Source organism: Gavia stellata, chromosome 2 (genome assembly GCF_030936135.1).
Source record: "Gavia stellata isolate bGavSte3 chromosome 2, bGavSte3.hap2, whole genome shotgun sequence".
Lineage (NCBI taxonomy): Eukaryota > Metazoa > Chordata > Aves > Gaviiformes > Gaviidae > Gavia > Gavia stellata.
In genome coordinates, this window is record NC_082595.1 from 90,171,525 (window position 1) to 90,188,802 (window position 17,278).

At 39.1% G+C, this 17,278-nt stretch overlaps 1 protein-coding gene across 1 annotated transcript in view; it reads right to left on the reverse strand.

Annotated features, from left to right (window-relative positions):
• The window catches only part of DLGAP2 (DLG associated protein 2), a 318,216-nt gene that overhangs the window by 62,545 nt on the left and 238,393 nt on the right, over positions 1–17,278 (reverse strand). Inside the window, exon 6 of the mRNA XM_059829808.1 lies at positions 6,993–7,204. Coding sequence (XP_059685791.1) covers positions 6,993–7,204 — 212 coding nt within the window. The remainder of the gene's footprint in view (positions 1–6,992; positions 7,205–17,278) is intronic.

Below are 17,278 nucleotides of genomic sequence, written 5' to 3' on the forward strand. Positions count from 1 at the left end.
ATACATGTAAGCCCATTAAAGCCAAAAGGTCTTAAGCAAATAAGTGACCTTCTCATGCTGAAGTTGAAGATATTAATGAGACTATGTAATTTCTGGGCAAAAAATAGAGTAGAATTGGAAGAAGTGAAAATATAGACATGATTTCTGGTTTTTAACCAAAAGCATCTGAATTTTCAAATCCTTGCCTGAAGAAGTGTTTCTCTACACACACTTTACAGTCTCATTTAGTTTTTATCAAAAACCAAACAAATGAGAAGAGCAGCTCTCGATGCTTTTCAAATGAAAAATAAAAGTAGCGTATTTGTTGAAAACAGCAATGAGTAAGCACCAGAAACCAGAAGTATATTTTCTCTTGCATCTCAGTATTTGTGCTTGTGAGACTGGCCTGAATCTTACTGCATTTTCACCACAGTTCGTCACATAATTGCATCTTTCTGACAAAAGCCTCTTTTATTCCCAAACTTCGTTCAGAGCCTTAGGATCCCCTTTCCATCCCTAATCCAGGGTCATACATTTCAGCCCTAAAACATAAAGCTGGTTTTGCTACAATGAGGCAGGAGTTCCAGGCTCAATTACACCCTAGGTTTCTCACTATGCTACTTCTAAGAGAACAAGGTGCCTAACACTGCTTAAGAGCATTTCCTATTATTCTGCAAAGGAAGAAAGTATGGGAACTGTCTTCTGACCCCGTGAAAGATACTTCCTAGGTAGCCAGATGACTAGCTGCCCTTCATCAGCATTCCCTCTTAACCCTGTGGACTAATCTAACCCAGATCTTATTGACTGCAGCAGAGAACACTATCACTGTGCCAGTGGCCCACTGATTGCATTATTAGTTGATAAGGCTTTGTAATTAGCCCTCAAACTCTCCTCAGTAAATCTCCAATTTCACCCCTCAGAGACTCTGAGTAGATGCTACTACACTATAGGGCCTCAGAAAGCTACTAATGAACTGTGTAATGAGGCTTTTTAGAGTCAGAAGATTGAGGAAAAATCCAAGATAAATAAAAAGCATATAAAAGATGAGGGTTACTTTTCTAGTGATTTTTCCCATCGCTTCTACTGAAAATATTTCTGAGGAATGGCTTCAAAACCATTCCTAATTGAAAATGCAGAAGAAGAGTAAATTAAAGTTTACCCTTAAAAATTATAAAAGGCTTTCATCACTGGTGTGCAGCAATGGAGAGCATTGAAATAGGACATTAATTTCTCTAGCAAGGAAGCTGTGCTTAAACTCTCAACCTGTGATGTTTTTGCAGCACACCCACTCCTCCACATATGCACACTTACCTACAGCCTGCAATATCAAGACTTCTTTCTGTGTACTTACCAAGTGATATTTCTCTAGGAGAAATAACCACAAATTTGTCCATCACTAAAAAATATGGCATTGGCACTGTCATGGGCAAAGATGGATGAAAAGCAGAGGTTTGGTCTTGTGCAGTGCTTCCAAACTTCTCATTTGGTTTTCACTTTCTCATGTTCTAAGTGTGCTCTATGGTTAACACAAATGGTTACAAATGGTAGGAATTTTTTTTTTAATGGAGATTTCCCACATGTCTTAGAGAAGCCTGTGCTGTTCCATGATTTCTGCTGAGCCAAGGGCTCTAGCAGTTAAGTGCTGTCAGATTTTCTCGTTGCAGTTTAACCCCCTTGCTGTGTGCTTTGGCAACGTTTTTGTTGCCATAATAGAGTCTGCAGAACAGGACATGTGGACATGCTTTGGGTCATAGTCCAGATATTCTTAACCTATTTCATCCTCGTATTTGCAGCATGTAGTTTCCCATGAGTCACTTTAGAGCATAATGGAAAACTTCAGCACAGCACGACTATTCATTTTCATGAGTGATACCAGTATGATCTTCAAATAGAGTGTGTTAACTTTGGGCTAAATGCTATTGTTATCCCTTTTGACTAAATGGTTAGACAGTTTTCAGAATCTTTCGCAACACTTCAAAAAGGAGGTACTGAAAATGGAACTTGCTATTTCTATAGTGCTATCCTGTTCATTTACATAATCGGTATATTAAGTACTCTTTTTCTGAAAAAGAGAAGCATCAAATAACTGGAATGTTATCTTCAGTCATTGAGTTGTTTTTCCATCACATAGTCCCAAATTCTTGTTTTCTTTTCAGCTTCCCTTACTGGATCCCAGTGTCTCCGATGCTTCCATTTCTCAGCTTTGATTGGTTTTGTCACAAATACAGAGAAATTACATTTACTAGGTTGGAAGGATACCCTTACAAATCATGTGGGTCAGTCTCTCTTCCAGGATTGCACAAAACTTATCTAGGACAGTCATTCCCTTTGTTTCAGCTACCAGTTCTATAAACTGTTCAGCTGTTTCGACCTTTACTGTAAATGAAAATACTTGGCAGCGTGCTGCCTACCTTCTACAAGCTACCTTCTGCAAACTACCTTCCAACAGAGTTTAACTCCATCCCCGGTAGCATCACAGCACAGCAGAAAACAATGGACTGAATTGAAAGGGCTTGCATTTCACCTTCAGAAGACCTATATTTGTTCATAGGATACCAAAACTGACACGGGAAAGATTTTGTCTGTCTAATCATAATGCAAAACAAAAAAAATAACAAAAGTTTAATATTTTTTTCTCCTGGGACTACTGGGAGCCAAGATAATCTCCACAATAAATGGGATTGCTGGCACCATTCCAAGCAAGCAAAAAGTTGGAAAGGAAGCAGATTCAAGTATGTGTCCTGTCTCCACTACAGCAAACCTTATTGCATTATATTTTACTCAAATGCAATTTAATAATAATAAATTACACTGGCCTTCGACTTGATGTTATAGGACTAAGTAGTGCAACATACTATTTAGTCTTTTGAAACAGCATTCACAAAGGAAGATTTGAAATGCATTTATCTTCAGTGAGTAATCTGGATATTTAGGTGCATTTAATTTTCAAAAAATACAGCAAAATTGAGTCACTTTATAGCTATAGCTATACTCAGAAATAAGCTAGGTCCATTACCTCACCCTTCTGCCAACTGACCTGTATGGTTAAACTTTCTTATCCTATGGAGACGGTAGCTGCATCCAACAGGTTTAGTCCCTGAAATATGCCTGGGCACTATCTAGAAGAGAGCCAGGTGGCCTAGGCTGAAAGCGGGCTGGGGTTCATGCTGGCTGTCCTAGCAGTTTGACAGAGGTGGTGATCAGATGGCAGTGGTTGGGCATATGCCCTGCTTCTGCCATCTGCGTAAAACAGTAGTGGTCAGACCCGGCACTTCTTTTTTATTTCCACTTAGAGTAAAACATACTCCTTTCCAAGAGTAATGTAAAGTAAATGATTTCAGAATTTTAATGCTTCTGTTAAATCAGTTACATTTACCTATTTGTATGTTGCTAAATAAAATTATTTATTCAGATACAAATATGGATTTTTATTGTTAATGAATTTTTAATGTTCAATTTGCCGAATCTTTGAGCAACACACACCAACAAAATAGGGGCTTACTTTTGCCAGAACTTAAATGGGAAAAACCTCCTTGCAAATATGCCTAATAAAACTCAGAGGAGAAATACGCACACACATCAAAAGTCTGCTGAAGGTTAAGCGAAGGCTTTTATAATTTTCATTTTATCCTATTCAGGATAGTGATAGAAAACTAGGCTTATTCTTTTGAAACCCATCTACATACGTTTTGCAGCCAATGCATGTTTTTATACCGCCAAAACTATCAATATTCAGGTTTTATTGCAGGTTTACTGGTGCTCTGTCAGACCCCAGTTCTGAGCTACCCCGTCCACCCAAGGAGAGGACTAAGAGAGTATAAGCTCCATTTTATTTCTGAGCATTAGCTCCCTCCATCCTGGTAAACAAGCTAAAAAGCCAGCTAATGCAGCTGACATCTTGAATTATGTAATTTCTCGTAATACATGCCAGAAATGCTATTCAACCCTGCTATACATACAGGAATGCTGTTCAAAAACTTGGCTTCCAGCTCAGCAGTGTCATCAGCGGTACAAAGGGTATTCAGCATGCAACTGGAATTACTGAGCCGTGCCAGAGGAGGAAGGAAGGCTCCATAACCATCATCCCTTGCTACATCCTTCATAGAAACCCGCCAGACATAAAAGGTAACCACAGTGACAGGGAGACAGGACATACTGGGAGGAGATGGCTTGTGGTGAAAACTCATGTTTAGGATCTGCACTTTGTATTCCTGTGGGACTAGACATTTTCTGTCTGCTTAAGGGCTGCTGAAATTTGCATATTTTTGCAAGACAGACATACAAGAACCAGAATAGTTGTCACATTTCTGCCTGAAGTTCACCGGAAAAAAACATGTACGTTAGGCTGGCGCATTCAAGGTGCTGCCCCTCAGTTTAAGTGAAAAACATGGATTTAAAAGATATCTGTCAGCAGCAGCCTGGCTGCTCAATTATTCCTAGTGCAATGTTTGCGAAAAATTCTCAACAGAGCTCCCAATAATATTTCATAGTATTACAAAAAGCTTCCTCCTTTTCCAGCTGTAGTTAGTGTTAACTGCGCCATTAAATCCTTTGGGACCATGAACAGGCACAGCTGTCAACCCCAGTATACTGCATCAGCATCGCACCCGTGTTCTAATAAATTATTTTTTGAGCTGAGTATTTGCAATACATGGAAAACTGACAGAAGACACACCATTTGGTATTGACCTACTAGTAACCACCTGCCTTCAGGAATTAACAGATCAGACAGACTTTTTTTCTTGAAACATATTCTTTGTTTGAATACGTATGTCTAGATGCTGTCTGGATCTGTTCATAGGCTGTGGGTGTCTAGGGCAGGCACTGAGACCTGCCAGTCACTGGAAAATTTGTGCTGTTATCTACATTCACTTGGGGAAGGTCCAACCATAGCCAAAACCAAAGAACAGAATAGAATACATTTTATTTGGTCTAAGTACTTGGAAAGTTAGAACTGTCTCTGAGAAAAGATTTTAGTTTTTGGCACTACTATGGGTACAACACACCCTCCAAAACAGGATGGCTGCATCCAAACTGCCTTCTGGGAATAATCCCTGGCCTACACCAATGCCCAGAACATGGCCAGGCAGTCCTGGGACAGTGCTAATAGACCCAGGTGACAAGTCTGCCGGGGACCACTCCAAAACCTCCTCAGTGTACATGGTCAGGTTTCTGTACTCAGGTCTGTGTTCTGGGAATGTTTGCCAGCAGGAAGACAGCTGGTTGATGTGTGGAAGTCTGAGAAAGACAACTGTCTCCTTTTTCCCTGTTGCCTTCAGAAGGGTCACTCTTAACAAGCCACAGATGTTAGATCGCTCTCCCTTAGCACATCTTATCCCACGAGGATAATTGCCCTTTTACAGGACCCACAGCTTTCAGAGCCATTTACGAGAAAATCCAGGACTGCAGAATTCACAACATATGTCTCCACCATGGTTGAGAAATTGCGGGCTCCTCATCTTCAAAGAACTGTACTCCCACTGACATGTACTCACAAGCTGAAAATCAACCATTTTTTTTTGTTTCCTGGGACTTTATCAAATTCGGACTGAATCAGTCAGTGTCATCAGCATGCCTCACACCCAAAACTCAGCCCAGATACAATGGCTGAGGATATAAAAAATTCAAACATTGCTTCCAACCACTGTCATTAAGAGCTCATCTTTTCATCTTTGGACATCAGCTAGGTACAGGTCAGCCAGCAATACTTAAGTTATAGGTGATGTTTTCATCATTGGAACTAATATTCTAGCAAATCCTTCAGATTCACATTCAGAATTTGGCTCAGTTGCCTAAACATAGGTCTCTGGCACCCTTTGAGATGCCATAAAATATCGTGCCTGGATTTTAGTTGCCAATCCAGAGTGGAGACCTGCCAGTCTTATTTCATGGTATTTCAGAAATCTTACAGCAGCTCATGGTACAGACGTCTTTGTTTGTGCATCTGAATTGAGCCTACAGAGGTGCATGAGTAGGCGATACAAAACAATATAGTTGTAAACCGTTCTCTTCAGCAATAGTGAAAGTTGATGGTTTTCTTCCAGACTGCAAGGTAAAGAATTCAATTTAATTAAGCCAAAAGGATTTTTGCCTAAGGTTTTTGTTTTGTTTTATTTTATTTTATGAAAAGGTGAGTCACTATGGTATGCTATACATGGTATTACCTACAGAACAATAAACAACCTTTGATCAAAGGTTTCACTCTTAATTTCTTCATTTTATGTTTTTCTCCCAGGCAAAAAGATCAATTTTGTAAGCTGTGAGAAACACCCAGTCACATTAATAGAAGCTGCAGATTTGAAACCAGGCTACCACTTTGAAACTGTCTTCGGAAGTATATTTACAGTTTAGTTATAAGATTATGTATTGAAAGGATAAAAAGGAGAGAAAAATAAAGATCTATTGGAAAACATATATAACTACATTTTATCCTATAGTTTTAAAATTTGCTTTAGTTATTTAATAGGCCATGTTGTAGGTAGCACGAATGAAAAAACCCCAGTCAAACCAAACCCTCCACAATGTGTTTAAATGAGTATGATACAGTATAGCTGGTATATAAAGCATTGTACCAAAAAAAAAGGTGTAAGATGCCAAATATACGACACAATTATATATTTGGTATTATGTCTAGTATAGAATAGAGTTTATCTTCTATTTCAGAGAAAGCAATGAAATAACAAAGAATTATAATATAAAACAATCCTTCTAGAGAAGAAATATTCAGAATTTTAAACTTTTGATAAAAATATGGATATATTTCCTTTAGCAAACACAACAAACTCTTTCTGAAGTAGCAGGTTTGTTACATGGATGGAGGGAGATGGCAGTTTTTCATCCAGTAATCACAAGAAACCGCAGCTAATTTAAAATGAAGACATAAAAGTTAGCTGTTTAACTACAGTATCATATTTTCTCATGGATACTAACCACCACCAGTAAGACACAAAGAAAAATTACCCAAGTCATGGCAACTTTCAGAAAGGTGTATAAGATGGTATAGTGAAACTTACTTTTGATGATCTCCCAGTGGTCTTTGTCCAATGGATTTTAATAATGACTCTGGTCGAACTGATAATTTTGGTGATGTCTTGGGGCTGGTATCAGAGTCTCCACTTTCTTCATCTCCCATGGCCTTAATATAGCTCCCACTTCTCATTCTTCTGCAGGGGATCTCTTCATCTTTCCCACCGGCTGGGTATCCTCCCCATTCATCCTGAGGTACCTAATGGAGACCATAAAACACACACGCAAAATGTGCATTATTCTTTTCATATATTTAAATATTTCCTTCAATTTTTCATTTTACAAAGACAAGTAATGAATTTTTTAGTCTTCAGAAACAGATCATTTAGAAAGAAATTTCTAAGGTCCCCAAATGATTTCATAATTTAATTCCAACTTCAAGATTGGAAATTTTCAGTTTATAAAAGTTGGAACCTAAGGAACAATCAAGTCATGGTTTGTAAGCTGAGCTGCAATATGTTTGTACACATGCTCTAAATTGCAGGAAGTAGCTTAGCTTAACCTCTTAAAAGTTTGCACACAGATTTTCAGCTGATAAGCAGTAAGTTGATCAGGTGTCTCAGACCTAACACTCATTGAAAGCCGAGCACCTGTGAATCTTTTACCAACTCTCTTTATATGGGACTTTGGCTGCTTTTCAGGAAGGTGAATGAAGTATTGAAGTTAAACTAAGCTGTCATTTTGGCATAAATGGACAGGATTCTGATTTAGGGCAAACTTCTGTGGAAAAAAAAGCAAATGTGGCAATTTGTCTTTTTTCTTATTTAGAAACTGCAAAATAGTTCATAGAGGCTGTAACATATCAGGAAGGTAGCCAGTTAATTATTAATACATGTGGTTGAGGCTGCTTTCATGCAGTTGAGGTGGTTTTTCAAATAGTAAGATTGGTAGTCGGCTAATCCACAGCTGGTGGATGGATATCTCTCTGCACCACATATTGGCAGAGAATTGAGCAGGAGTAGATTTTCCAATCCAAAGTGAAATCAGTTTTGTTTTAAGATTTATGGATAAACTCAGCAAGCCTTTCTCTGCCAGTATTGCTGATTCTTTGCTTTTTTGTTTAATCTTCCAAGGTGCTGAGTCCTCTGGTCCTAATCCAGAAACACACTTAAGTGTTTACTTAACCTAAAGGATATAAGCAACTCTGAAATCCATTATAATGACTCATGGTTAAAAAGAAGGATGTGACAAGAGTACATCAGTGGACCAAGGCTGATGCACTTGGCAGCATCAAATCCTTTATCAACGTAATGACTTCATATATATTAAACAGTACAATGGCATTATTTACCAAGATACTATAAATCTGAACTTCCAGTTAAAAAGACGTTAAGGAGTTTCTGCAAAGCAAGATGTCTAATAAAGACTATCAAGTCAAACATATTTGAGACCTTCTATAGAGACAGTTCACTGCGGAGCTGAAGCAAATGCTCCCGTTGGTTTCATCAGTCTTGGAGATCGGATTTAAATGACTAACACAATCTGCCTGTCATCTTTACTGTCATTTCAAGATTCACAAATTAGCCACACACCAGGTGAACAGACCTGGTGCTTTGAGTCCCAAAAAAGGATTAAGGGGGAAATGAAGTTTTAAAAAAGAGGGTGAACAAGTAAAGATAGAGATATTAAATTAAAGAAACAAGCTCAGGAGAGAAAAAAGAGGGACTGAAGATGAAGGCAGATAAGAAGAAACAGATCGCACAGATCAGAAAGATGTTAGAGACAAATATCAGAGAAAAAAATTATTAGTTATATTCTTACACAAAGTAATAGGACAGATCATGAATCTAAATGAAATATGGGTTAGCTCAGGCAAAGAAACAAACTTTTCATATTATTCAGGTTTGGATGGTGATTGGAAAGGGAGCATGAAAAATATTCCCAAACTTGAAGCCTGTAAATGCAATACATCATCCTCATTTATTTTCTAAGACCTACTATGCATGAGATTAATGTTGGAGGAAGGATTTTTAAGATTCTAGGAGACCTAAAAGGTATTTACATGTAGTGATAGTTGTAATAGCCAGACTCCTAAAATATACAAAATAAATACATTTTCTTAAGCTTTTTTTTATCTAGAGCTGGCAATATAATTAACTGTAAAAATCTGAATTAGAGAGCTATATTAAGAAAAATTAATTGATATCATATAACCATCTCTCACTTTTAAATCTTCTTTATTACTTGTATGTCAGCATAGCTAAAAACAAAATCCAAATGCTGAAAAAGCATGTTTTGTCATCTACAAGCGCCCGCTGCAAGTTATACTGTTCAATTTTCTCTACTAAAGCTGAATTATTATGTTCAGACTTAATATTCTTTTTTCAAAAAACTCATAAGTTTTTCATAGAATAATTATTTTGGCTTGAAATTTCTTTCCTTCATTTTAGCTCGAAGATAATTAAATAGAAAGTTTAAAAAGACATTGATCAATAACCTTTTACTTACTCAAATGTAAAAAAATATTGGTTTCTCAACTTTCTTTTGTCTGAAATGTTCAAATAGCTAGATAAGGACTGGATTTAAATGAGTAAACATAGGCTTATTTGTTGATTGAAGTTGAAATCTTACTTTAAAAGATAGGAATGACTGATTTTTTACATGAAAGTGTCTAAAAAATTAAGTTTCTTCACTGTGATAAGGAGCTTCATGACGACAAATCTTACAGTTATGTGCGTTACTATTTTTGTTGATTACATTTATTTTGCTTTCTGAATTCATAAGTTAAATGAATTCACATGAAAGCTAAAAACTGAAGAAGCCCTGCTCCATTTGTGCTTGTGATGTACTCACAGTATACACAAACACACCAAGAGTCCCTTTCTAATCAGAGTGACTCATTGACTATCACAGAAGCCTTATGACTGAAAAAAACTTCATTCACAATTAAAATATTTTTTTACCCTTGAGCCATTCAAAGGAGCAGAATATAAAGAAAACAGGGAAAATGCTTCTGGAGTCTGGCAAGAAAGTTTGACAATGTGTTCTCTCGGAAGGTTTCATGGAGAGCCTAGGAAAACAGCTGGAGTCCTTTTGCTGTCTTCAGAAGCCAACGAAAGGGCCCTTGACATTGTTTTTCCTCATGGACTGGGAATAGAAGCAAAATTTGAGTCCCAGTTCAGCCTGGCTCTTCATTTACTTTAACTGATAGGTTAAATACTTGGAAACATCTTTCCAAATCCAGGCCATCTCAGACCCCAGGGTAGATTTAAAGAAAAGCAGAGGTATTATTCTAGTGCAGGAAAGATTTTTATTTTGAAATATTAACAAAAATATTTAACAGCATGTGTGAGGGACATTAAATGTATGTTTTCCAAAACATGAAAAGGGCTTTGCAGCTTGCAGAAATGCTTTCTTACAATAGTTACCAGCCTCTGAAAATTCCATCTACAGGGCTTGCAGCTGCTAATTGGGAATAATTACCCTAATTATCTACTTGCATATAGTGATGAGTGCTGATATTTATAATGTCTAAAAAGGCCTTCCTCCTGTTCTAGATGTTAACATGAATCCTTGTATATGCAATTTCTATCCACAGAGGAGTTAGACTGCATATTACCAAATGAATTTCCTTTTGTAAGAACAACGAGCTGACAAGGTCTGGATCTTTTCATTTAATTTTGTCACTGGCTGCTGATTTGGTTATAACTATTACAGAAAATGATGAGTCTCTTTGATAAATTTCATGCACCGCTGCTGTGGGGAGCGCAATCAGGTTCAGAAAATTTGGGATCTTTTAATTGTTCTGCTTCTGATTCAGTGCGATATCTTACATTAGTCACCCAGGGCCAATTTTATTAAAGCACCTGGTACCTAAAACTTACTGCATTTTATGGAGCTGATCCTGAGAGTGAACTCCAGAACCTTAGGTAGGACCCTGAATTCCCCATAAAAGGCATTTAGGAGAGTTAGCTCCTTCAGAGTAGCATCCAAAAAGAACCAGAAGGTCCCTTTAGTTAGCAAACAAAATGCAAAGCATGAAGAAAAATCTCAAACACTTCTCCTTTCTTGGGTTTATTTTATCTGATTACAGGCAGCAGAAAGGCCCTTCTGTCATTTCCTATTCACAGCATAAAATCATCTTCTGAAGAACAAATTAAGATTTTTTTTTCAAAGAACTGAGCAGCCTTATTCTTTCCTTCCATGACGAAATGGCTGTGGAAGTGGGAGATGTTACCGCTCACTTTCTGATCAATAACAGTTGGAGTCCTTGGGAAAGAGAAGACTTAGGGCTGATAAATAAACTGGCATGCTCTCCTCCTCTTTTTGAAACTCATGGCCTTTTCATGAAACACTCACAGATTGCCTGGGGAGGGCTGGTTAGAAGAGAAGGACTTCATGTACAAGAAAGTGTGTGTTGCACTCTCGTGATCCAGGCACGTGCCTGGAATGAGGGAGCTTAGTTATAGTCCCTGGGCCAAACACCCGCATGAATTTTATGCAAAAGTGTTTGGCTAAAAGTTGTGGAGCATCTTAATAAAGAAAGAAGTGCCTTTGCTCCAAACTGCCTTACAGCCTGCTGCTCAGAATGCAATTTGGGGAACTGAGAAGATTGGGGTTTGACCTTGTACAGGCTAGGGAAGAAACTGAACTCACATCTTCACAGTGGGTATTCTAGAACCTTTGTTACTATGAAAATGAATTTCCTTGTTTTAGAAGAAAAGTCACTATCCTTGTGTTTTGTTAGAAGTCCTTCCTGTTGGGTGTCTTGGTTGTGCTCAGATTAGACCTGTCAGAAGAAAAGGATTTTGGACACCTGACTGGACTTCGGCAGTAAGTCTGTCCCCTGATTCTCAGATTGCACAGATTCTGTGTGTAAGCAACAGCATGTTGTCAGGGAAACCAGGGATGAATTCACCAAACCTCTGGAACAAATTAGGACTCATGGAATCGCTGAGGTTGGAAGGGACTCTGGAGGTCTCTAGTCCAGCCTCCTGCTCAAAGCATGGTCAGGTACAGCAGGTTGCCCACCCAGGACTGTGTCTAGCTGGGTTTTGAATGTTTCCAAAGATGGAGACTCCATAACCTCTCTAGGCAACCTGTTCCAATGTTTGACCACACTCAGGGAGAAAAAGGTTTTCCTTATATCTAATCACAGATGATAGGTAATCTAGGTTCCCATTCAGGAACTAGTGCTAGCAGTGTGAATACCTAACCTTGTATCTAAGAAATACTGACGTCAAAACTGGAAGAACCAATGAAATACTCATTCTTCTGGACTTTGACCACTGTTAATTCAAGTTTTTTTATTTCAGTTTAGGATTTAGCTAAAGAAGTCAAACTGGCAGCAGCCACTGGCATTTCAAAACAGATCTGTTGTTCTAGCCACTTCTACGGCATTTGCTCCCAGCTCCCAGAATTTTAAAGGTGTTCCACCACTAAACTGCTGATCTGTTTAAAAACTGGCATATCACTTTACTATCTAAAATGAAACACTTCTAAATATATGGCTTCAGCTGAGGGAGCTGACTATCACTTCTTCATATTTCTCATTCCCAAATGTTAAAATGAGGATTACCTACCTCATAGGAGTCCTGTGAAATTTAATTAGGATGCAGATGTAAAATGCACTGAAATATTCATTATGACCCAAATCTTCTTTTAGTAATATGAATTTCACATTTTACTAGAAGCAGAAGCTGCCTGTGCATGAAATTAGACTATGGATGATATGAAGAAGGATAAGATATGAAACACTACGTAGTAGACATATAATTTTTGTAATTTTATGCTTTCTCAGCCTGGTCAAGAAGATGATGCCCCCCAAAAAAGAAGGACACAATCTGAAATGTAGGTAAGAGATTTTCTCTTGCCTTCTTCAAGCAGCCTCAGAAAAACAGCCTTTGTGCACAGCTGCAAGTAGATGAAAGTAGATGTCAATATTGCAAGGCAGACAGAAATGCTTTTTAGCATGGTAGAAAGTTTCCTTGATATTATAATGGGAGGTGGGAGCTGGAGCTCCTGTGTTTTCAAACATTTTGCTGAAGAAGGAACACTGACCAATTACTAGAATTTTCTTCTGAAGCTAATGACACTAATGACATTCCCCTATTTACTGACTGTGGACTCTAGATTCCATTGGTCTAGCTTTTTGCAGGAAGGAGGAGTGCAGTACCTGAAAATAAAACTTTGTTTCCTCAGTAGCTAACCTTGTGTCTACACCTCAACACAATTCTAAGCGCACGTTTTTAACTAGTTTTTTCTGTTTTTTTTTAATGTGCTGATTCATTGTTCAAAGAATATGAATTATACAATGAAGCCATTCAAAAATCTCTAAAAAATATGCCAGAGACTCCTCCTCACCACTGACAATGCCAGTCCTCGTGATTAGCTTTAATTTTCACATGCCACCCCCTACTCCCTGAACTCCTTGACAGCTCAGAAGCACAAAGAGTTCTTGCAGCATTCCCCGAAAGTCCATTGACACTGTCCATCAAGGCAGGAGGTAATCTGAGAAAGCAAGAGGCATCTTTGTCTTGCCAGCCATTCTCTGCAGGCTTTACTATGAAGAGCCATAGTATCACAGGAAGAGGAAGAGAATCACATAGAACCCAAACTTTTGCTTTACACTGGCTTGAAAACAACTTGAATTCAGGAATTTGGGAGTTGGGAATGGACTGGACACCCATGCAGATCACAGAACACAAACATAATATGCCAGCTGGGAGATGTTCATATAGGCAAACCAGTACCAGTATTATTTACTGCCTGATTTTAGTTTTTCAGGTGTAGTTCTAAGCAAAGCTGCACTAACTGATCCTTGATGGAAAGAAGACTTCTGTCCAGTGTATTCAGGATTGCTTAGTCACCACTTCTGTATTTTCTACAAAACAGTGTTCTTTTAATTTAAATAATACTTTATAACTCTTATCTCAACAGTGATGAACTCAAAAAGAAACAACCAGCACTATGTTTCCTAACTAGTTCTCCAGCAACAAAGTGAATTGTAATCTGAGGATGGCTAAACACTATAAATAGTGTTGTGAGGACTCTGTGGCTTTGTTTGTACTGTTTGGATGAATGTGGGTCAAATGCCCAACGCATGACCTGCTGTGCTCATACTACTGGCAAAGACCCTTGCAGTTCAGCCACCTGCAAATCCTCTGCTACATTGCTAGGGCCCTCTGGGACCCCCTGGACTCCGTGCCATTTTGACATGGTGGAGCAAGATGCAGTCAGACTGCAGTAGTGGGCTTGTCCACACTGTAAGTGGTTTTTGCTTGCTAAGCCTAGAGCTCACTGAGATCTTGTGCCAGAACTTTGATATGAGATGAGCTTGGACTGAAGGGAGGGCTTGGCTTGTACTTAAATGAGAACCTAGATATATATAGCCTCTCAATCTAAGACACAAAAACTGTAGGGATTCAACCGAGAAACCTGGGTTCCAGCTGGCTGCATATTTCCTTTGGTAAGTGACCCAGGATGCTGCTTTGTGGTCAGCTTAAGCTGCTTTAAAATTATACTACCATTAACTTAAATGGGGCAGGTTTTCCTTAAGCAATATTCAGCTTTTCAAGAAATGCTAGTAATGGCAAAATGACTTAGAGTGCTGCCTGGAAAATTACCCTAACAACAACAATAAAGATAAGTAAAGATAAGTTTTCAGCGGAACTGGTGAGTTGCTCCAATTCACTGTGCTGCTGCACTATCATCGGTACTAGCCAGAGAGAAGGATGAAAATGGTATGGTGACTACCCTAGGGCTGTGCATACATTAGTAAACGAAGACCCACTGTCTTGCCTGGAGGTCAGCTGGCTTGCAGCACTCCACACCCATACTATCAAGCAATCTTTGCCTCCAAGCCAGTGTGACTACCAGGAACAGTCCCTGGCCTGTGCTAAGTCCTGGAGTGTACCCAGGAACTGTTTAGGCAAATACTGGCTGGCTTGGATGAAAACAATGCCCAAGACAGGCTGAGCCACATAACAGTATAGAGGATCAGGATGCAATGCCAAGGAACCTTTCTTGACACTATGCAGTTTGATAGCAAAGGTGTAGCCTAAGTTAGTGATTATTTTAATGATGAAGGTCCACAGAAGCATCAAAGACCAAAACTTGGAACTTCTCATGCTTACCACAAATTGCAGCATTTCTGTGAATTATTTTGCCGTAGTCATGCACCCAGAGTTTGTTGTTCTATTTCTTTGTCTTTTTGGGCCAGCTCATAGCTGCATTTTACTTTACATCTTTCACTATAAATTGAATTAATTTAATTCCAATGCAAATTATGCTAAAACCCAGCATCAAAAGGCTAAAGACCTAAACTGGATTGCAGCTTGTCACTCACTACAGGTTAAGGGAAGGCAGGAATATACCTTCCAACTAGGCTTTCTGACTGACAGGGCAGCAGATGAGGCCCAGGGGACCACAATATCAGCAACTGAAGCTAACTGCAAGCCTTCCTGGCAGATATTTTTGGGAGAGGTAGACTGAATTGCCTGAACCACATTTGCAGGGTGGATGGAGTCCACCCTGCCTGGACTGCACAGCAGAGTGAAGAAAAACAGTGTGGTTTTTTGACTGATGAAGTTGTGGGAGACAAGAATCCCTGAGTGCAAGGGATGTGCTCCTGCTCATGTGGGGTCACCTGCATCCCTGTGGCCTTGCTGCATCACGTCCAACGCTCCCGCAGGCAGCTGGGGTCCCGTGCAGCACAGCACCGGCGTTGCAGTGCCTCACTATTCTGTCCTTTTCTAGCCACTTGTGGAAATGGGAAAATAAAGTGTCATCAGCCCCTTCAGCCCAGCCTCTCAACATTGCGTGACCTATCAGCTCAAATCACCTGTACGTCCCTCTGAAACTATATTTGCCTTTACCACTGTAGACACTAAGGGAAATTCAGATTTGTCACCTTATCATAACCTGTGTGAGCGGGGTAAGACCCGACACTCCATTCCTGGTCACAGAAGTATAGACTAAGAGACAAAATTGCACATAAAGGAAGAAAAGGAGAGGTGCTCCTAACATACTTACAATGCACAGCACCTCCAAAACCACAGAGACTGTAGATGTAGCATGGACTCCAACGTTGCAGAGCTATTATAAGGCTAGACAGGGGAGAAGAGCCTAAAAGGCAGCATAGCCAGGGCTGACCCAAAAGAAGGCCTGTAGTAAACAGTGTCTTATTTAATCTAAGCAGGAAATGATTTTTTTTTTCCTATTTGTCATAGGGCTACTACTGAAAAAAACAGTGCATGTCTTTAAAACATAGATAATTCTAAAGGCTATATAAAATAGATATATCTGCCACTCATCCATTTTTCTCATTTTAACTAATGATTGACAGTTTTGAACAATTAACTCCAGATGACTCCAATTATTTAGCTTACAGAGTGAAATGAGTATTTTTTTCCTGTCTAGCCACTAGGTAATGCTTAACTATCTGCACACTTTTGGAAAGATCAGTTCCCCTACCAGAAGCAGCAGGAACCTTATCCATATAGACATTAAGCCATTTAAACACATGTGCAACTCCACTTTAAAAAACAACCTTTAAGCACAGCACTGTAGGATGGCCAAATCCAGTTGGAAAAAAAAATGAAAGCAACATTTATGAATGCTTCACCATTTTTTACAGTCACCTGCTTGCAGGAAAAATGGTACAGACTGCTCAGGAGAGAAGCCAGGTCTGCCCTAGGCAGCAAGCCTGCAGCATAGGAGAGTGTGCGGTTATTACAGCCCCAAGTGCGTGTTCCTGGCAGTCTCGTTTGACAGATGCAACTGGCCTGAGTGTATAAAATAATAAGTTGCTCCTGGTTGAAAACTTCTTCAGACCCAGCGACACCTTTGGGTAACAACTGCAAAGGTCAGCCTTCAGCTTCGGTGAGGTGAATGTTGAAAAACAATTTGGCGACACACTGTACTAACGTTATAAAGGAGGACAACTCCCCCTGATTAAAGGGCAGTGGGATCACGGCCTCCCTTTTCTACTCCTAGCTTTGACATTTCTACAGTAATAGGGACTTGTTTTGGCAGCTTTAAGAAAATGCTAACTCTGAAATCTTTCTACTCTTGTTTAGAAAAAAGCTTCTTCAATTCATTTCAGACAATATGAGTGTCCTAGTACATGGACATGGAAGCAGTGCGCTGTTGTATCACTAGATCAACACAGTAATTCAAGACACCAGTAATCTGAGACAACTGTTTGGTCAGAGCTTTATATCATCATTAATTGAATGTATTTATTTTCTTTTTTTTCTCCTTTTTCCCTTGGAAGGGGTATTTAAGAAGTATTCGGGTTTTTGTGACACATGAAACCATCACCGTTCTGTAA